The sequence below is a fragment of the Melospiza georgiana genome, chromosome 15, assembly GCF_028018845.1.
Source record: "Melospiza georgiana isolate bMelGeo1 chromosome 15, bMelGeo1.pri, whole genome shotgun sequence".
In the NCBI taxonomy this organism is placed as follows: Eukaryota; Metazoa; Chordata; class Aves; order Passeriformes; family Passerellidae; genus Melospiza; species Melospiza georgiana.
Genome location: NC_080444.1, coordinates 10,994,903 through 11,015,633, shown reverse-complemented (window position 1 = coordinate 11,015,633; position 20,731 = coordinate 10,994,903). Strand labels below are relative to the sequence as shown.

The window sequence follows — 20,731 nt, the reverse complement described above, 5'->3', positions numbered from 1 at the left end:
GTAAATATTGTTGTTCCAGCCGCCTGATTGTGTAGTGATAGGCCAGTAATGGGACAAACAGGTTTAAAAAGAAAAGAGTTGGGGAGGTTATCCTGCTTCCAATTGAAGCCAGTCTCTAAGGAACCCTGGCTAGGGACCAAAATGGAGCACTGTAATGCAAACTGGTAATTCTGCTACTGCAGCATTTTTTGGTACTTCCCCTTGCATGAAGGAGCTCAAGAGTCAGAACTGCATTCTGTCAAACCCAGAGCAGGCTGGTGGCAAAGGCTCTCTGAGCCTATTAATGATGGCAAGGAAACAAGACCATGAAGAGCAGCAATACCCAAGTTTGTGCTTGACAGCACAGCATTCAGCTCCTCACTGCTGATGAGATCTTGTGGTCTGTCATTCCCCTGCTGGGAGCTGCAGCACCAGAGGAGCTCATTCTGTGTACTGACATCCCAGCAATTTGTTTCTTCCTGTGGAAGATAACGGGGTAGATTACTTGAGTGTTTGCTTGGAATGTAAATGTGAAAAGTGCTCTCTTCTGCAGGCTGCTCAACATGCTCTGGGTGTGGCCCACCTCACACACAGTCTCTAAATGGTTTTTAAAATTCTTTGCTGAAAATAGGGTTTAATCTGAATTAGGAGCTGAATCCTAGGGCTTTCCTGGACCCAGGACTGCCTGGGGAAGGTGAGCACAGTGGTAACTTGTGCAGGTGATGCCAGGGGCAGGCAAGGACTGTGAACATGGGCCAAGAAATGCTGCAGCCTCCCCTCTGCTCCTTCTGGCTGCAGCAGAAAAGGTTTTCCTGCACTTTGCTGGGTGTAGCCCCCCTCCAGCTGTTAGTCTGGACTGTTCCTCTTCGGGATAACAATGGGAACGAGCTGTGCTCAGGAGCAGGGCTGGGAGGCAGCTCAGTGCCATGCAGAGGTCCCAGGGGCACCCACAGCCTGGGCTGTGCACTGGGGGACCCCACATGGAGCTGGGGCAGGGATTGCTTTTGGATTGGTTTTTTTTGTTTGTTTGTTTTTGTTTCTTTTCAAATCTGTGAGATAGCTCAAAATGTGGGGTTTTGGGATTTCTGCTCAAATGAAATACTGAGGAGAGCTTGTTGAGCTCTTGATCATCTCCTGGTTCAAGGCAGCGTCCTTAGTAGCTTTAATAAGTAAAAAATTGTGATGGAAAAATTGCAGAAGCTGGGGAAAAGAGAAGTGTTTGTGGTGCTGGGCAGGTTGTGCCAGGCTGCTCTCACCTGAAGCCTTCAGCTGCCCCAGCAGTGTTTGTCCTCCTCCTCCTTTTTTTGTTTTAACATACTTGGCTACACCTCACTTTTGTTTGATTTTCATAACTTTAATTCATGCTTTTTTTTTTATGTTTTGTTTCTTTCAGTTAATCACACACAGACTTTCAGGCCAAGAGTGGACTTGGTGCTTTCATGTGTTAAGTTGCTTGAGTTTCCCACCCTGAGTGACCCTTCTCATAACATTGTGTGAGTGGACCAAAGTGACAGTGAGCATCTCCGGTGGTTGCAGTGTTCCAGCCTGCTGATTTCTTTTCAGAATTATCAGGAGGTTTGCAGGAAGTAACCTTACATGTACATTTTGTTAAACAAAGCCAACTAATCCCTCAAGTAGGATGTTTTGTTCTAAACCCAGTGATGGAGCAACTGTGTATGAAGTGACCATGACTGAACTCGTCTTACCACCAACTAAATAATTCAATAATTACTTTCTGCATTTTCTTTTTAATTGGCCAGGGGGACTGCTGGAGGCTCATTGACCTCCCCTGTAGGTGCACAGTGAGAGGAGTGGTCTGAAGAATGCTGAAATGTTTGTTTTTCTAACAAAATTCTCAAGTATTTTTTAGAATGGGTGGAAAAACACAACATTTAGGCTTTCTGCAGGAATCTTAGAGTAACCCCTCATTCCAGTAATTCTGTATTAATTCCTGAATTACTCTAAACACTATCTACATCATTTATAATAATATATATATATATATATAAGGAGAGAGAGAGAGAGAGGTTAATAAAATTAATGGGACAATGTTTTGAATTTTCTTTACTGCTAAAGTAGAACATTTATAGAGAGATCTTTCATAAGAGTTTGTTGTACAAAGTGGAACTACAGGATTTGTGTAACATTTCAGTTGTCACTTACCAATGTATTTACTGTTGTGGGGGAACTATTTAAGCCAACATCTTTTTACTCTTTAACCTTAAATCTAATATGTGCCTAAAAAGTAGAATCCCCTGCTCTTGAGCTGTGCCCTGTGTTTATGCTGACAGGCTCTGTCCCTCTTAGAAGGTGCTTTTGTGACAACTCCTCATGCCTAGAAATCCCAGCCTTGTTTTCCTGGGCAGCTGAGCTTAGAGGAATAGTTAGGATCAATATTAATTTTTTCCACTCAAACCATTTTGTGAATAGGCAGGGCAGTAACTGAACAGAGAGTTCCTAGCTGTGTTGTCATGGAAAAATAGTTGGATCCAATTCCATCCACCCATCCATCCATCCATCAAAACCTAGGCTAGATGAAAGGAAATATATTAACCCTCACATAGTGTCTTTATAGTTTATAAAAACACTGGCTGGCTAAGTGTTAGTTGTGAGTGTGTGTGTTTTTATTTAGTTATTAATGTTACAGGATTTTTCTGATATGTTTTTTGTTAAAGACTTGTCCTTAAGCTGGCAGCAAATTCCTGATGTGCTGTGCAGAAGGAGATGCAGGGCCTGGGTCTGAGCTGTCACAGGGCAGCATTCTGCTGGATTCTGAGGTTCTTCAGCTGTCATATTCCATTAAAGCAGCTTTTTTTCACCCCCTTTCTAAATACATGCTCAGGTATTAAACTGTTTTCCAATGGACATTGGCCTTTTCTGTGGATATACTGACAGTGCTGCTTCATGCTTGTGGAAAAGAACCTCACAAAGATCTCACTGGTACCTTTTAGAGCAGGCTTTTGTTGAAAGAATAAAAATTCTGCACTTGTTGGGAGTCTGCTGAAAGCTGGACATTTCATTTTTAAGGCTGTGCCTCCAGGTTAGATGTATTTTAAAGAGTAACTATCAAATGTTAGGAGGGTTAGTGTGCTTTTCTCAAACACAAGGAACCCAACCTTCTGTTATATGCAAGAAGACAATTCCACCTCACCTCTGACTACAGACCAATCATGCAGCAGATTATTTTTTTATTGATCTTTTGCTAATGGGAGAAACTGTGGTGCACTAGTTGCCTGAGCAGGCCATGATTTTGGTTCATTGTTTGCCTCCCAAGGCCAGTGCTGGGATGCAGCAGTAACTGGTGGTGCTGGTGTGCACCCAGCTGCCTCACCAGTGTTCCCAGTTCTCTCCTGATCTCGTGCTGCAGCCAGCAACATCTATGCAAACGATTTCTCTCTGCCCTGGCTCGTCAGAGATCAATTATTTTTTCCTAGAATAACAGATAGTTAAAAAATATTATTATAACAGAGAATAAAAATCTTCAAATCCATGGGCATTGTGGAGAAATTTACAGCATTTTCTGAAGAAGACATTCAGAATGTATGTAACAATATTTTCATTATTATTATTATTATTATATTACTTTGATTTTATGTTGTGACAGATATCCCTTGTCCTAGTAGTTCAACATCATAATCTCCCCAGGGGGACTCAGTCATATTTTTTTCCCTTGAGTATTTGTTGTTTTCTTTTGGCTGAGACAAGATTTAAGTATTGTGGTAGGGTAGTTCTGTGTCTTGTTTTTATTTAACAAATTACAAATATGTTGTGATGCTGATCTCACCCAGTCTGAAGACTTAAAATCTTGTAGGCTAGAAAAAGTGAAAGAAATACCCCTCAGAAGTCATTGAAACCATCCAGCTACATGTCTTTCAGCTGTTTTATATATTTATCTGTAAAAGATTGGTATTAATGGGAAAAGTTATCAATTTTTTTTAATCATTTAAATGTTTATCATCCTGTATGTTGTCTGCTTTCTAAATTAAACTGTGTTTGGTGGGTCTCTGGGGGGTCATGCCTGGCTCAGGTGTTTGCCCAGGGGTGTGGAGGGGATGTTTGGAGCCACGGAGGCACCTTGGGGACCTGCAGGGGGACAGAGCCCTCTGGGACCTGCTGCATCCCTTTGCTTTGGCATTCCCAGTGTGTTGGGGTTCGTGGTTTGGTTTGGTTTTTTTTCTTTCTTTTCTTTCCACTCACTTTGTACTTTTTTTTCTTTTATTAAATCTCACATGTATTTTGAGTTTTTGTGGTGTCATTTATTTAGTGGTGCATTTTCTGTGCAATCTAGTTATTTTCTGTATTATCTGTCACAACAATAATGTGTCATGATTGCAAGCTCACCAGTCACAGGCTGTCTTTATGACTATTTGGGACATTCAGGAATATAATTAGCTGATTAATTAACAACTAGCTAATCATAGAGTATGTGGAAATGTACTTCCTATGTAATCTGGGGAGAAATTCTTAGACATTAATCCAAAAGCTATCAGTGTTTGGGCAGAAGGAGCTCTGAGGATTGTTGGTACATCTCCTTTGTGAGATCTGGTGGCTGAGCAGGGATGTACCAGCAGCTTTGCTGATTTCATGGTGCCCAAAGGTGATTTAAAGGTAGGGTGAGAAGGGAGCAGAGGTGGAGATGTTTCCTGGGGTGCATCCAAAGCTTTGTTCCTTGTCTGGAGAGGGTCATTATACACTTAGGTCAAGGCAGCAAACAAGCACAGCTTCAGTTTGGTGCTCTGCTTTCAGAAAGATGTTCAAGCTTTTCCCAAAGGTTTGTTCTCAGTGTCTGGTCTGGGCCATTGCTACATACCAGGTTATATTCACTCAACTTTGGGCCCTTCTGGGGCTTATTTGGTATTGTGCTGAGATCAGTGCTGCACTGCAGACACTGCCAGTGTGGGGTTTGGCTGGTGCACAGTGTTTGCTGTAGCAGTGCTGCTGGTGGGAGGTTTCTCTGCAGCCCCAGCTTGAGGAACAAAACCAGGCTGATGATCCTGGCTGCCTCTCCAAGCTTTTTAGGAATATGTATCTGGAAACCTTTTAAGCAAAAACTTTAGTAAGGAATTACCAATTGATATCAAGTGGTTTGTATGAAATGCTTACATCCTTCTCCATACCAATACATTTTAAAGCCCGATCTGGGAGACCAGAGAGGAGCACGTGCATTCAGAATTCAGGGAACCAAAGGTGGTGGAACAGCTGGTGCTTTTAAAGGTGGGCCACCTGGTGATTCAGATGATGTGCATTGGCAAGTCTCTTTCCAGAGGAGCAGTGTTAAGAGCATTCATTAATACTTGTGCAAAGCTCCTAGAGATGCTTTGAGGAGGAGGAGAAATCCGTAGGTTTGTTAGAGAAGCAGCTCAGCAGAGAGGTAGGTGCTGCCCATGCTTTGCAGTTCCCAAGCCCAAGCCTGGTGGCCAAGGCCCTGAGACATGCTGGCACTTTCCTTCAGGAGACAGCCCCACAAACCCAGCCTTGTCCTTGGCTGTTCCCTCTGGAGAACTCTGCAGCTGTGAGGGATGGAATGGGGCAAGGACCCTGCAAAGCCACTGCTCCATCGGTGTGGGTGGTTGGCTGCTCTTGGGGGTCTCCATCACCTGGGATTTCTCCTGTTCCACCAGCAGTCCTTTCTCCTGTTCCATCACCAGTCTTCTCATTAAAATTTTAAATCAATCCTTTTATTACCAGTTCCAAACAGACGTTGGCAGCTGTGAGAGCTTCTCCAAGTTGCAATGGGTTAAACTCAAATGTCTGTACAATAGATTGGTGCTTTGACCTTTCATGCTGTCTTTACTTAATGTAAATAACTGAAACTTAAACACTGATTTTCTTTTGTTCTTTCTATAGCTTCTTTAGTCTTCCCAGTGCGTACTCCATAACAACAGGAAGATATGTTAATTAGAAGATTTATTAAGGCCAAAACATCTCATGCAGAAGAAATTAATTGGTGCTTACACCTTTAAGCTTTCAATATGTTGCACAGAAGAGAATATGTAGCAAGGACTAAAATTCACCGTGTCTTTTGATGGGGAGAAGTTTGCTTAATCAGGTTTCTTGGTAAAGTTGAAATCCAAGATACTTGCAAAAGGTAAACTGCTAATTACACTGCTGCACGGCTGGCACTAAACCCAGAATGGTTTTGGGGCTCAGCCCAAGGGAGTTAACACTGACTGACTCCAGAGAGGTGAGGGACAAAGCTGGGGTAGTGTGAGGAGCTTCCAGCTTTGCTGCTCGAGCTGCTGCAGTAACAGGGTCCTGCAGGTCCTCTCCTCACTCTGGTTTTGGGGTGTAACTGGGGAACCCGATGTCCCTAACCTGACATCCCTAATCTTTCAGCTGGATTCTCACCTTTCATAACAATAACTCTTCTGTGCAGCTTGCTTCTGTATACTTACAGGTTTTATAACCAAAATGCCCCAACCTTCCTCTCTTTGGTTTTCTGAGGGCTGCACTTTGTGCCTCACACCATAACCCTTTCCCCAGAGCTCCCTGCCCACCTCCCCTCTGCTGCTTTGGGCCAGGTGACCCTGCCTGGCCAGTCTGGGCTCTGCTCATCCTGCTGGGATGTGATGGGTGCTAAGGGAGCCATGTTAAAGCACAACTAAATGTTATTTATTAATGGAGGAGAAATGGTTTAAAGCTGGAGACTCGGTGTTCCTGGTGTAAGTTCTGTGTTTGTAACAGACTGACTTCCCCTTACACAAACACTTTTCTTTAAGAAAAGGAAAGGGGAAAAACAAAGTGTGATGTCTGTGCCCCAGTAACTTCACACAGGAACAGGGAGAGGCCCCAGTTTATCTTTGTTTTAAACAACCTTGTAAATGAATCTCAGGAATGACCTGTACCAAAGCTGGGTTTAATAAAAACAAAACTGACTTGTTTAACAAACATCTGTTAAAACCATGGTTTGTGCACCAAGTATAACCAGAACAATGTTCTGTGTCCCTCTGTGATCCCAGTTTCCCCTCATTAACCCCGTTGCCCTCTGATTAAAGTGTGATGTCCCCTGTGCACCCCTGTGTCTTGGCAGCTGCTGTCCCTAGTCTCCCTCCCTTTTCCCCACTGCCCCAGGCTGGCAGGGAGGAGTGGCCAAAAGCCAGTCTTTGGCAGGAGCTTTGAAGAAATCTCACCCTCACCCTGTGCCCCTACCTCATGCTGACGGTGTGACCACAGTGGGACAAAGGCTGAGCATCAGAGTGTGGTTGTGTGTGACAGGAGCCCCGAGGCTCCCATGGAGGACTTTGTGTCCCTGTAACCCCCCGAGAGACAGAGAGGCTGCTGTAGAGGCTCTGAGGGTGTGGGACAAGTGACTAAACCCTCTGGATGCCCTTAGCCTGACTCAGAGCTGGGAAATTGCAGCTGTACCAGGTATGTGGCCTGTATAGGACTGAACTGGACACGAGGAGAAGCTGTGGAGGATGCTGCCACTTGCAGGCAGTAGGAATGAAACCCATGACAAACATTTTCACCCCATGCTCGTCACCCCTGCTGTCCCTGCTGCCACAGTGGGCGGGGATGAGGCCCCACTGGTGCCAGGGGAAGTGGGACCAGGTGAGCAGCGCCAGTGTGACACAGCTGGGTCCTGGGGCCATGAATTCAGAGCTGGAAGGCTGCTTAGGAGGGCTCTGTCTGTCTTCCCTGCATGGACTGGGACAGCTGATGCTGTGTGTGACCATCAGCTGAGCCATTGTACAGCTTTGCTGTTGCTTTGAGGACTCTCTAAACTTGCTTGTGTTCTCTTTTGAGGCAGCCACTCTAATTCCTTTGGCAAAGCTTTCAAGCAGCTTGGAGCTTTTGTCAAGTTAGATTCCCAGCAGGATAAGTGAATTGGAAATAGAAGCTTTTTGTTCTTTTTCCAAATTGCTCAGATTTGATTAAGTTCTGTTTGTCATGACCATAGTTAGGTCACCAGGGGGATTCCAGTTGCATGTCTTGCTGAGGAGGAATGGGAGGGGGCTCTGAGACCTGCCAGAAGTTAATGCATCTCTCCATCTCTGCACTTTTCTGCCTTCCTAAAGAATTGAACTGTAAGTACTGCTCAAATTCAATTTAACACAGCAAAGTCAATTAGCAGGAGAAAAAAAAAACAATAACTGTATTGCTGCAATGCCACAAATGAGGTATAACTATTGCATTACTCTTCCCTTTGCAGTTTTCTTGTCTCTTGGTCAGTTCTCTGACCGCAGGAGTTTATTTATTTGTGCAGCATTTCTCCTAGGTCATCACACACCCTCCACAATTAGTGCCCCTGAGTCAGGTTTCTTGTCAGAAAACCCCAGTGAGTGCTGTCTTGAAATGGGGCAGCTCCCTCCTCACCTGCAGTGGCTCCTGGGTGATTCCATGAGCTGTGACATGGTTCCTTTAGCTGGGGTTATGAATGGGGGCATTGTGGTGGGTGGGAGGATCTGAAATGCTTTGCTGTTTCTGTAGGTGGTTTAAAACAACCACAGAAAACAGTTCTGTGGATGTTTACCATAGGGGATTTCAGGTGTAATTGCAGCTTTGTTTACAAGGTGGTGGTAGCTTCAGGCATCTGGAAATCTGGTCTGAATTGAGGCAACAACAAGAGGAGTCTGGGTTTGAGAAATATGCCTCACCTGGGCTGAGATCCCCCAAGGGAAGGGACCTTACCAGGTCAGAGCTCTTTGAAAATACTTTATAAGCATTCTCTTTAGTTCTTCTGGGAGTGAATATTGCCCAAAACAACAATCCTCACAGAGCTGGCCATAACCACATCAGAGCTGTGCCAGCACTCACTGAATCTGGCACATTCTCACCAGTTACTGGTGTGGAGCAAATGGGATCTGCAGTGGTGAGTTGAGCTGCAGTTGGAATAAACTCATGTTGTACACACAGTCCAAACAGGTAGGCACAGGGGTGAGATGTCATCCTCTCTGAAACTCACTGGGCAAAACAATTGTTCCTGGCACTGCTGTGTGTGGGGAGTGTTCATCTTGTCACTCATTACTTGTCCAGGCAGGGAGGGAAAAGGTGTTGAAGCTTCTGACCCCGTACTGCTAGAAAAAGAAAGAGGATTGGTGCTATTCTCACTATCCAAAAATCTCCCTGTGTAACAAGAATGGTCCTGTGCAAGAGCAGCTCCTTCCTGTGCCTGGCAGCTCATCCTTTGGGGTAGGAAGCTCCACTCTGAGCAATGGCAGAATGAAGAGGTAAGTGACATTTTTAGCCTGTGGAAGCCAAGACAGAAGTGTTTGTTCCCTCATGGTAACTGCAGTGCTGGAGTAGGTGTGTCGAGGGAGCTGTGCTGCCGGAGAAGCAGCAGTGTGTCCTGGGAGCACAGGCAGCCTCCAGGTGAGCTGTTCCCATCCCAGTGTGGCATCTTGCACCCTGATTGGGAACATGGAGCCCTGAGGGGCCTTACAGCACTGCCTTTATCTTTGGGATTAACCCCTGTTAATGTGTACTTTTGCATGTTGATCATAGAGATGTGCAGAGACTTTGAAAAGCAAGTTTGTTCATGGGCTTTAACACCTCATCCAGCTGCAGGCAAGAGCTGTGCCCATAGGCTCACAGCTGTGAGGAGAAACATGAGGTTGGGATTGTTGTGGTTTGGAGTTACAGCGTGTTAATCACCGTGTGTAGAGCTCTGCTGCTGGTATTTCCAAGGGTACACACAGCTGGGGACAATGCTTGAGACAGGGCAAAGGGATGGGAGGGAAGCAGAGCCCATCACACAGCCACAATCTCAGTTTCCTGCAGGGATTGGTGTGGGCATCACCTTTCAGCTGGGCTGTTCCAGGGCCACAGAGAACAGGCAGACCAAGCTGATGTTTTATTTAGTGGAAACTATAAAAGACAACTCCCCTCCTCCCAAAAGCCAGGCAGTCAACTCACAGCTTATGAGAGAAAAGGAAGGCAATGCTCAGGGGGAGGGAAGAGCCCTAGCATTAAATGAGAACCTTTCCTGTGGTAGCATGAGTAAATACCATGTTCCAAACATGCTGCTGCCTGACCCTGAGTATGTGGGGGCCTCACAAACATCATGTGGCCTAAACCAGCCCCAAGTCCTGCTCCTGCAGCATCCCAGGCCTGGGCAGGGCCTTCCCTCACCACAGCATCAACAGCCTGAGGTAGCTTTGACCTGGCTCAAGGGAATTCTGTGGCTTTCACTGCTGGTTCAACTCATGTCTGTTCACACAGGTTATTTGCACTAAGTCTCCATTACTGGATGTTACTGGAACACTTGAGGGCCTCCTTTGTGGTTTCAAGAGCTGCATGGCTTTCTCCCTGCACACCCAGAGCTCACTCTGGCAAATTTAACATTTGAGAAAGCATGAACAGCTGCTCAGCACATCAGTCCTGCATGGTTAGTGCAGGAATTCCTCTCCTACAAGATCAGACAATGAAGAAGGGGGGAAGGCCAGCAATGTTCTTCTTGCACTGACGAGTTCTGCAGTTGCACAGCTTTGTCTCCTTGCTCCTGTCCCATCTCTGTCTCACAGTTATTTATCCTGTCATTACATGAGGCACCTGCTCAGTATTTAGCCTGTGCCAGTCCATATGAACCCCCTCCTGTTCTGTGACAGGATGGCAGGTGTGGTGCTGTTACCCATCCCATACTGGCTGGAATATACCCTCAAACTAGGGTAACAATCACCTAAAAATGCCTATTGGTTAAAACAAAACCTCCACTAATTTAAAAGGATTTGTGAAGCTGGTTTTTAAAAGTGCAAGAGTGGTTTATTCTGACCTTTGTGAAACTAGTTTGCTATGAAGATGAAGCAATTTGTAAGAAATAATGTGGTTGTAGTGGTGGAGGGGAATTATTACAGGCATTTTATTTTGTCTAGGCTGGTAAGACAGAATAAATTTTAAAAACCCCGACCAGCATGTGCTGGTTGGTGAGAGCTCAAGGCAATGGTGATTGTAGACAAGAAGTGATTTCCCACATTTCATAGGAACTGTGACAGAGTCTGTAATGGCCTAACCAGGAAAAAGCACAGATCCCAGCCCTGGACTGCAAGGTAAGGCCTTAAGGAAAACTGGAGTTTTCATTCAAGCTTCTCAGTGCTGAATGAAAGCCTTGGTTCCATCTGGGATCTCTTGCAGAGGCAGCAGTGGGGGCTGCCCATTCCTCGACAGCAGCAGCTCCTGTTCAGCTCCCATGGGCAGAGCCAGATCAGCTCTAATGAGAGAACAATGGCGTGAGCTGGATGAAAGGCTCAATCTGTCAAACTTCATCATGGCTATTTTAAAAATAAACTCTGAGGCATTTGGTTCTCCATGAAGTTTGTAGCTGCCTGCCAACTGGAACCCTGGGCTGCAGGACTGTGACCAAGTCCCTTCTCTCCCCAGCTTTCTGTCTTTACATAATCTTAAAAGTGAGGGGTAGCACATACTGCTTAGGGAGGACATAAAAATAGACTGATAATACCAAGTGTCTTTGGCCTCTGAGAAGCACAGTGATACTTTTGCCCTGTTTTTCTGGCTGTTCTGTTTGTTGGGACCTGCTGGTTCTGCAGGTGCTGCTTCCAAGGCAGTAATTCTCCATAAATCCTTTCTGGGTGGCTGTAAGGGAGGACAGGAGCAGCTCAGTTGAGGGCAGGATCCTTCTGTGTTCATCCTCCCAGCACTCACATCCCCACCCTCACTGTGCAGGAGTGAATCCATCTCAGCATTCTTCAGTCTCAGGGGTTTGATCAGGAATTTGGGCTGTAGTAGGTGTGAGAGGGGCTGAAACAGGCTGGGCTACAGCAGCCCTCAGCCTCCCTTGTTGGGAACTCTGCCATTCAGAAGGGGCTGGCAGGGTAGCCTTGCCTCGGGATGGCCCCGCACAGCTTGGCTGATGGGATAGGAAATATTAACAGAATTGGGGAATTGGGTGCCTGCAAGCATGTTAACTCCAGATCCACAAGCTCTTTGCAGTGCATGAATTCAGTGCTGTTCACCTGTAAAGAAAGATGCAGATTTATTTTAAGTTCTGGATATGTGACTCTCTTGTCTGGCCACTGCTCCTGTCACTTTGTAATCAGGGGAGGGTAGGGACATGCTGCATGCCTCAGCAATATGCTGCTGATCCTGATGGAAAACACTTATCCAGGAGCTCCTGATAACTACTCCTATAACTATGACTACCCCTTCTACTACACAGAACGTGGGCAATTGCTTCCTCTTTGCAGGAAACAGCAGGCAGGAGGGACAGCAGGAGGCCAGGTTATTTCAGACAAATTCAAGACCTCAAAATGGGTGGATGACAAGCTGGCAGCCTGGGTCTTTACCCTTCTAAGTGTGCTTTCTTAAAAGGCATGTGTTCTATGAAACCAGGGAAAAGCTTAAAAAAAAAAAAAAAGGAAAAATAAATACAGCTTGTCTTGAATCATTAGAAGTCAAACTGGTTATATTTTTAGAGCTATGTGACTATACTAAAAAGTTTTCTCAGTGTTCAGAGGGAGGCTGAGGAAACTGGGCAGATTTCTAGGTGCTCTCAGACTCTCCCATCATGAGAGAATTTCTCCTGGCTCAGGATGCAGGCAGCTATCTGTGGCCAAGAATTTGGAACCCTCCCTACCCTGCCAAAGGGATGTCCCTCTCCTCAGTCCCACCCCTGAACTGCACTTTTGTTCCCTTTTGTTAGCACCAGCAAGGTCTGCAGCAAAGGCAGGACAAGAACACAAGTCTCAGGAGCTGCTGAAGTGCAATACTGGCTGTAAATACACGTGCCTTTATTCTTTATCATGTCCTGCCTTCAGGATTTGTGATGACCAAAGGCCATTTTGCTTCCTACCTGTGCTTTTTTTAGCAGATCAGTAGTAACAACAAACCAACCAGGAGTCTGCCTCTCCAGCTCCAAGGTGATGATCACCAAAACCAACGTGGAGCCCTTAAACTGCACAAGTTGGTGGCAGGCCATACAGTGCTGCAGCTGCTTGGTCAAGAGTGCAACGTGGAGGGAAGGATTCCTCTGAGGCAGTCTGGGTGGGAGATGGGGCCAGCTGGACATCACCATGGCATGGAACTGCAGAGAAGACCAAGTGTACATATATATATACACACATATATATATATGAAAAGAAAAGCAGAGGTTAGTGAAGTTTATATGTTTTCATGTCATCACCCTGAAGTACAGATGAATTTCATCTCATATCAGGAAACCTGAAGGCTTCCCCCACCTTTTTTTTGTGTTTTGTGTTCGTACTTGCCAACCATTGAACTGTTTTTCTGAGGTGATAATGAATGTACAAGGTCTATGTTTCCTAACAATTTCTGAGATTTCTACATTATTCAGATTGCTGTCCAGGAGATTCAGTTCAGGACAGCAGCTCCAAATCCAGTAAAACCAGTAATACTGAACTCTGAATTCACCAAGGAAACAAGCACCTACGAAAGGCAGTTTTCACAATCAGCAGCCTAAAATGGCTTAATATTTGCACATAATTTTAAAATAGGGATCCAGGATATGTTCATATCACATGAATTTTGCCTTACTAGTACATGATCGTTTCTTGAAGACAATTCATTGTTTCTATTAAATGTTTAGTAACTGCAATGTGAACTAAGTGCCAGACCAGGGTAGTCTCATTGCATAAATGAATAATTAGTGGGATGAAAAGGAAAATGGTTAAAGAAAAAACCTATGTGGGAAATGTAGCAAAACTCTGACAGCTTTGTATGTACAGTATTAAGAGAAGGGAAATAGTTAGAAATATTTTTGCAGCTTGTATTTAAAAAAAAAATAAAGAAGGCATATAGTGCATTATGAGAATCTTTTTAATGTCCTTTCAGTTCTCCTATAAAGACAAGAGTAAATTTTTTTGAGCAAAATAGAAGGTTTTAAATAGTAGAAAATTTTAAAAAATTTTAAAAATATTATTACTGTAATATTCTTTAAAAGGCTTGAAGATAGGTAGGAATAGGTAGTTTGCCAAGAATCTTGGGAAGGATGTGTGGGTGGGTGTGTGTGTGTGCATCTGTGTTTTTTAGTCTTATTTGATAAGGAGTTGTTTCTTTAAAGAAAAAACATTGCAAAACATAGTGCTTACAATGTTTAAGAGATCCATTGGTGTTTCTGTGTAAAGATCCCACTGAAGCTTATCCAGTATAATTCTTTCCATTCTCAAGATCTCGGCTGGAGAGTGTTTACATCTGCTCTGCACTGCTAGCGTCTGCACTGATGGTATTACCTGTAAAAAATTTTTAAAAATTAAAAAAAAAATAAAGAAACCAACGTCCTATACAGTGCTGTGTGTGTTTCTCTGTATTGTGAAGGGATCTGACAAGTTTACACAAGTTTATGTTAAGCAGAATGCTCATTCAGAAGATCCTGTCCTAGGTACCTCCCATCCTAAATGAAGGGTGGTCCCTGCTCAGCCCAGGGCAGCTGCTGCAGATCCAGCCCACAGCAAGGATGATGGCCAGGGGCCTCCCCAGTGTGGCATCAGTGATGCTCCTTCCCTGCTACCACTGGTTTTGCTCTGAGGAGGCTTCTGTCAGACTGTTTTACAAGGCCTGCTGTGGATGTCTTGTTTCCTGTGGTCATTGACACAGCTTATTCTATGTAGCTGAGAGGAAAAGAACAATAACATCAGTGTAACACCACCTAAGAAAGGCTGTGAAGAACATTTCACTACTACAGTGGCTGTTTGAAGAGATGTGTATGTCTGACTCCAGCTCCTGCCTTTCCTCTTCTTTTGCAAAGCAGAAGGAAGAAAGGAGCAGGACTGCAATCCGAAATGCTTTTAGCTAATGCTTGTAAATGCCTGCAGAAGTGTATTTGCCATGAGAGCTATCCTGTGTAATTTCTCACTGGCTGCTGACTTTATTTTCTAATCTTGAGGTGCAGACATGAGTCAGTTCCTCACTGGGTTCAGAAACCAGTTTTGGCTCCAAGCAAACTCTGCTCTGTCACACCTGCTGTGCCCTCCCAGGAGGAAGGGGAATTACGTTCTGATGGGCATCTTGACTGTCCCCTCAGACTAAGCTCTACTGTGAGCCAAGGATTCTGAAAAGAGGAGAGGGGTTTGGGGACAGGACAGAAACACATCCATGACATAAACAAAAACAAGTCATCCATAAAGGTCACAATTCTTTGGAGCAACAATGAAACAGGATTGAAAATGCTACTCTCACCTCTTTAGGACTACTTAGGGTAAACAAATTAGCACTCCTTCATTCATTATGTTCAAGTTGATGAAAGATCTGGAAACATGAACAACTTTTAGTGTGTTTAAAATGAAACACACAGACCTCATATTCATTGGTTTCTGCTGCAAGGACAAGACAGGAAATTGCAATGCACTGCAGATATTTTAATTGGGCCTGAAGGGAGAAGAAGAAAACACTGAGTAAAGAAGAGTCTTGGGGGAAATAATTGTCAATCTATGATACATACACAAGTTTCAGACTTTCATTTAAGTTACAGTTGCTTCTGAATTAATTTAGCTACAGAAGCTGGAAATAGAAGAAGGAAATTCAAAATGAAGCAGAATAAATCATCTTATAGGTGCCATTTTTATTCATGTCTCTCACAACTTTTAGACTCTGCAATGTCACAATATTTACACTGCAATGTTGCTCCTCACTTTCAGATATAGGTTCAGATTGGACTTCTTCAGGAAGTGTTTCTTCATGGAAAGGGTTATTAAATATTGGAACAGGCTGTTCAGGGAGGTGGGAGAGTCAGCATCCCTGGGGGTGTTCAAGAAACTAGATGTGGCACTTAGTACTATGGTTTAGTCGATAGGGTAGTGATCACTCAAATTTTGGACTTGATGTTGGAGGCCTTTTCCAACCTAAATGATTCTGTGATTTTATATGCCAGTATCAACCTAAATAGAATGGGGAGCTGCAAGGCTCAGCTCAATTCCTACCTTTGCTGTAACTTCAGTGGCAGAAAAGCTCAGCCCCACAGTTTAATTAAAAATAGTAGTCTAAAAACCAGAATATTAAAAGTGATAATGCGAATAATTTCTGTTTAGCAGAGAAAACCAGATGAGTTCTTGGTACTTACCACAGCAGTTGGACTGAGTTCACACAAACAATTCTAATGAGGTCAGTGGAACCTCATCAAACACTCAAGTTCATACATGTGTGTATATATATATTTGCTTAATGGCCTTCCCCAGCAACGACCCTGACTGCTCCCTAAATCTGCTGCTGAACATCATCCCTGCTTTGTGTATAAACTGATTACATGCTCCTTACATTCCCAGTCAGTAATCTAGCCAGGGAAAAGCTGACAGAGATCTTTACCTTTACTGATGCAAACAGCCTGTTGAAGATGCTGGTGGCTAAGGAAACGTTTATGGGTAAAACTGCAACTGGGAGCTGATTTCTGGAATCCAGAGAACTGCTTTTTGTAACCTGGCAGAGAGAGATCTGTGCCCTGAGGGGACGGAAAAGTTAGAAGAAAAATACAGTTAGTGCTTTGATGATTTTGTTAACATATCTCCAAAGGAAGACTCAAATTCTTTTAAGTGCTCTAATTAGCATTTTAGATGGCTGGAGGCTTGAAATTAAGGAAGTTGTCAGCTGTGTCCACAGAGGGAGGGCAAGGGTACCTTTTGGAGCAGTTTAAAGCACATGTTCCACTCATCAGCCTCAACAGAGAAACTGGAGTCAGGAGTAGGTTTTGATTTACTCTGCAAGAGTTTTAACAGCCCTTGGATGTGCTGAGTGTTGGGACCAGAGCCAGGTTTGTGACTCCCCAAAGGTACATGGCAAAATGTACTGAGATTTTTCTTTTTTATATCTTATTTGAAGCTGCATTGAGGTGAAAGGGAGGACCATGGCTGCTGTGAGAACAGCACCCAGGAGCCATGGAACACACCTGAGCATTGTTGTAGGAGAAATAAAAAGGCCAAGCAGCTACACAGAACAGACAAAATTAAACATCAACTTGTTTAATATTACTCATCCCATTATCTGTTCCACTATTTTGCTTAATTTGGTAGTAAAGGTACTAGGTAAAAAGTAGCATTTCTAGACTATTGCAAAGAAGAGACAAAGCTGTTAAGGCACTTCTGTGCATTCTTCCATGGTTCTGCTGCGCTTACAGAAGCAGCCAAGCAAAACTGTTTTGCATTGTACACAGAGGTGTCCTGTAGCTTCCTGAGGCAGCTTGGAATGGGGCTGGGTTTCTGTTAGGCCTCAGTGAATTCCATCTTCTCCCACCTTAACAGATGGAATTCACAGACAGTGCTGAACACAATTAATATGTCAAATTTATGGTTTTACCATCAATTGGCTGCTCTTACCTGCTCTACCACATTATCCCAAACTATTTCACATTTCCCAAAACTACTTTTCTGACTGAGCTAGAGCAAAATGCAAAGCCCCTGCTTTATATAAGGCATCAATAAAATATAAAATGGGATAAATACAGACCCTCCTGCTCCTCCATTCCTTAAGCCTAGCCCATGAGGGATGGCTTTTGCATTCAGGTGAATCAGATGGCATGATCAGCACTGCATCTTTGCAGGGTCCCTTAGGGAATTCCAAAGAGGATGGGGAGGATACCTTCACAGTGGGATTCTGGAAAACTGGCACTTTCCAAATGCTGGCCTCTCTGGCTAAGGCATTTTCCAAAAAAAAGAGGCAAGTTGTGACCTCTCTATATGTCCAGGATACTTCATGGCAGCTGTTTGAACCAGTTTCCTGATGGGAGCCACTGACAAAACCAAACAAAATTGTGAAACAACATCCCAGCTCCTTGTGCTAAGGATGATTTCCTCTTTTGATGCCTTTCCAGTGCTGAGAACTGAGAAGCAGCCACAGGACTTGTTTGTTTGCAATCCTGATATTCATATTTCCCCTGGAAGTTCCTGATGAAAGAAAACATGTCAGATGGCTGAAAACAACACAGCCCAGCTTCCTCACTGCTGAGCTGTGCAATGGCTACAGAAACCTTGGGTCAAGCAGTCCAGGCTACTCCATTTGTCCTGTTTCACACATTTGGCTCTCCATTTGCTGAGCTATTACTCTGCAACCTGTTAACACCTGATTTCAAGTTTCTGGTAAAATAGAGGCTTATGGTTTCCATACAAAGGGTCAAAGATGACTGTTCTTAGGAAGTTTATGAATTCCCAATTAAGTTTCCCTCAGAGCAGTTTAATATTTGGAGATACCACTTTGGAAATTCCCCTTTCCAGACTAAGGGGAATATTTACAGGAAATAAACATCTCTGAATCATATCAGTACCAAGTGAATGAGAACATCCAGCCTGAAACTATTTCAAGGCTTACATTTTGGTGTCTCTTTAACAACAGAAATGAGATGTTACTAGATATAAAATTCTTGCTTTTCTTTCCAAGGAGTGGTGAACGTGGGCTTCCTCACAGTTTTTTTCTGGAAGCTCACACCATTATCTCTGCAGTTCCATTAAAAAACCCCAAAGCGACATGAATCCTCTGGAAACTGCTCTACATTTCTAAAACTGGAGCTCTGTGAGGTTTCCCTGAAAGCAGGAACCACCTCTGACTAACTTCAGCTGCCACTGGATGTCAGTCAGAGCATCCAAAGCCGGACCGCTTCACAGAGGGAGAGCTGGCAATGATTTATCTGACGGCTTTGATTAACGGAGAAGTTTACTCTTGTGTAGCTGGGGGGAAATAATAATAATTACAATCTCGCCCTCTGGCTAGTTTCGACTGTCCTTGAGAACGGCACCGAGCAGCTCCCGCACCACCAGCGCTCAGAGAACCCCTGCAGCCCTGCAGAGCGCCCGGGGGCGATGGGGACCCGTCCCTGGCCGGGGAACCGGGTACCGGGCACGGGGCACCGGCGGCGCTCAGAGAACCCCTGCAGCCCTGCAGAGCGCCCGGGGGGCGATGGGGACCCGTCCCTGGCCGGGGAACCGGGTACCGGGCACGGGAGCTCGGCGCGGCTCCGCGGCGGGACCGGCCCGGGACGGAGGAGAGCGGGGCGATCCCCGGCGGAGAGCGGCCCCAGGCTGCTGGGGGCCTCCCCCGGCGCTTCCGAGGCCGATCCCCGGGGCACGGCCCGGCTGGAACACCCAGGGGTCCCTCGGGGGCCGTGTGGCACAGCCCAGGTGAGCGCTGTCTCAGCCCGTGTGGGTCTGTCCTACCTGTACAGAGATCATGGTGCCAGGCAAAGCGCTCCCGGGATCCCGGTGAAATTCTGCCTCGGTGATAAACACTGTAACCTTCAGTACAGCCCCCAAATCCGCTTGTCCCCTTCTCTGGCACCGATTATTGCCTTGACAGATGCGCTGTCTCTTGTCTTCGATTTGCCCTGCTCCAAAACACACATTTGCTGGATCCACGCAATCCCAGCACCTGCCAGGACCTATTTTCCTTCCAGTCACAGGAAGTATCTTTTCTCTGTGTTTTTGTATGCACTCTTGTCCCCTCCCAGGGCTGGACCGCTCTGCCAGCATCCGTGTTTCACCCCACGTTTTCTTCCACCCAGGATCTCGCCATGTCTCAAAGCCACTCTCAGCTTTCCCCTCAGATCCTGGACCCCTTTGTTTTCCTCCTGCAGCATTTTCTGCAGGAAGCTGGTTGGAACATTCCATGCTAAACCTTTTCTCGTTCCGCAGCTTTGCCTGCCTACACATGACTCTGCTCTCTCACCAGCCCCTTGGGCTATACATTTTCTGGTGCTAAATTACAGTCCGCGAACCTGTGCGTGCAGCACAGCTCTGAGTAACACCGCGGCAGTGTCACACAAAGAGACCTTGCTGAATAGCTGGTCTTCAATTTCCTGACTCAGCTGATTGCACACACCTGGGGCTGAGGGAATGGCCCTGTGCTGTCATTACCGGTGTGTGCCCGCCCTGTGACACACCGGTCAGTTTGGTGGGGGACGTATAGACCAGCTCTGTCCACATTCCTGCTCCTGCAGGAATGCAGAAATGCAGAATGATCCTCCCTCTGGCAAAAATACAGCACAGCCCAGGTACAGCCCTTGGTTTGTGTCTGTGCCTGGTGCTGGGGATTCCTGGCCTTGCCCAGGGTCCTGGTGGTCCACAGCAAAGGCAATGAGGGGAAGAGCGGGGCTGGAGCAATGCTCTGTGACCTGCCAACGGGATTTGGGTGTGCAGGAACACCTGGGGGGAATGAGACAAGTGTAATTCAGGGCATCAGGTACTGGGGAAACTATTCCTGGACCTCTCATGTTGAGTAAAATTGTCTTTGACTCTTAAGGACATAGATTATGAAAGGACAAAGTCAGATTGTTGGAATAATTTAATTTAATTCCTTTAAGTAACTGACACATGGACAGTGTGATGTTGGGAGTAGAAGAGAAGCAGGTGAGGCTGTGGAGGATCCCAGCAGTACGCTGTGAAACTTTACACTAAATTACAAATAACTTGGGAATGTGCTTCATTAATGAGGGACTAACTGATTTATGCGCCACTTGGACTGTATTGCTTGTTCATATTTAAGTTATTCTGCAGTCCCTCTATTTCATCAGCAAGGAAAAGGAGATGGATTTTCTTCCTTGTGTGGAGAACAGGCTGGGGCTTGCAGCCCGGTCAGAAATCCAGAGCCTCCTGAGACCCCCTGGAGCCCTTCCAGAGCTGCCGGAGCCTTGTCAGAGCCTGTGGAGCCCTGCCAAACCCGCTGGAGATCCCTCAGAGCCCCGTCAGCCCCTCAGAGCCCGTCGAGCCCCGCTGTGAGCCCTGTCACCCCTCACAGCCCCGCGCTGTCCCCGCTGTGAGCCCTGTCACCCCTCACAGCCCCGCGCTGTCCCCGTGGTGAGCCCTGTCACCCCTCACAGCCCCGCGCTGTCCCCGTTGTGAGCCCTGTCACCCCTCACAGCCCCGCGCTG

General features: G+C 45.6%; 2 protein-coding genes across 3 annotated transcripts in view; one reads left to right on the top strand and one right to left on the bottom strand.

Annotated features, from left to right (window-relative positions):
• Positions 1-12,733, top strand: part of SEPTIN8 (septin 8) — a 40,611-nt gene extending 27,878 nt beyond the window's left edge. Inside the window, exon 10 of one of the 2 annotated variants that reach the window (XM_058035096.1) lies at positions 5,827-12,733. In XM_058035096.1, the coding sequence (XP_057891079.1) occupies positions 5,827-5,881 (55 nt within the window). In that variant the 3' untranslated portion in view covers positions 5,882-12,733. Of the gene's footprint in view, positions 1-1,372; positions 4,220-5,826 lie in introns of those variants that run through there. The other variant, XM_058035098.1, reaches the window with a different exon arrangement.
• On the bottom strand, positions 11,730-19,787 carry LOC131090027 (cyclin-I-like). Its single transcript, XM_058035100.1, is given in 9 exon segments — positions 11,730-11,888; positions 12,725-12,955; positions 13,980-14,120; positions 15,184-15,255; positions 16,189-16,232; positions 16,235-16,294; positions 16,297-16,321; positions 17,455-17,592; positions 19,719-19,787. Coding segments are annotated over 9 exon segments (939 nt in total).
• Positions 19,788-20,731: the final 944 nt, after the last annotated feature.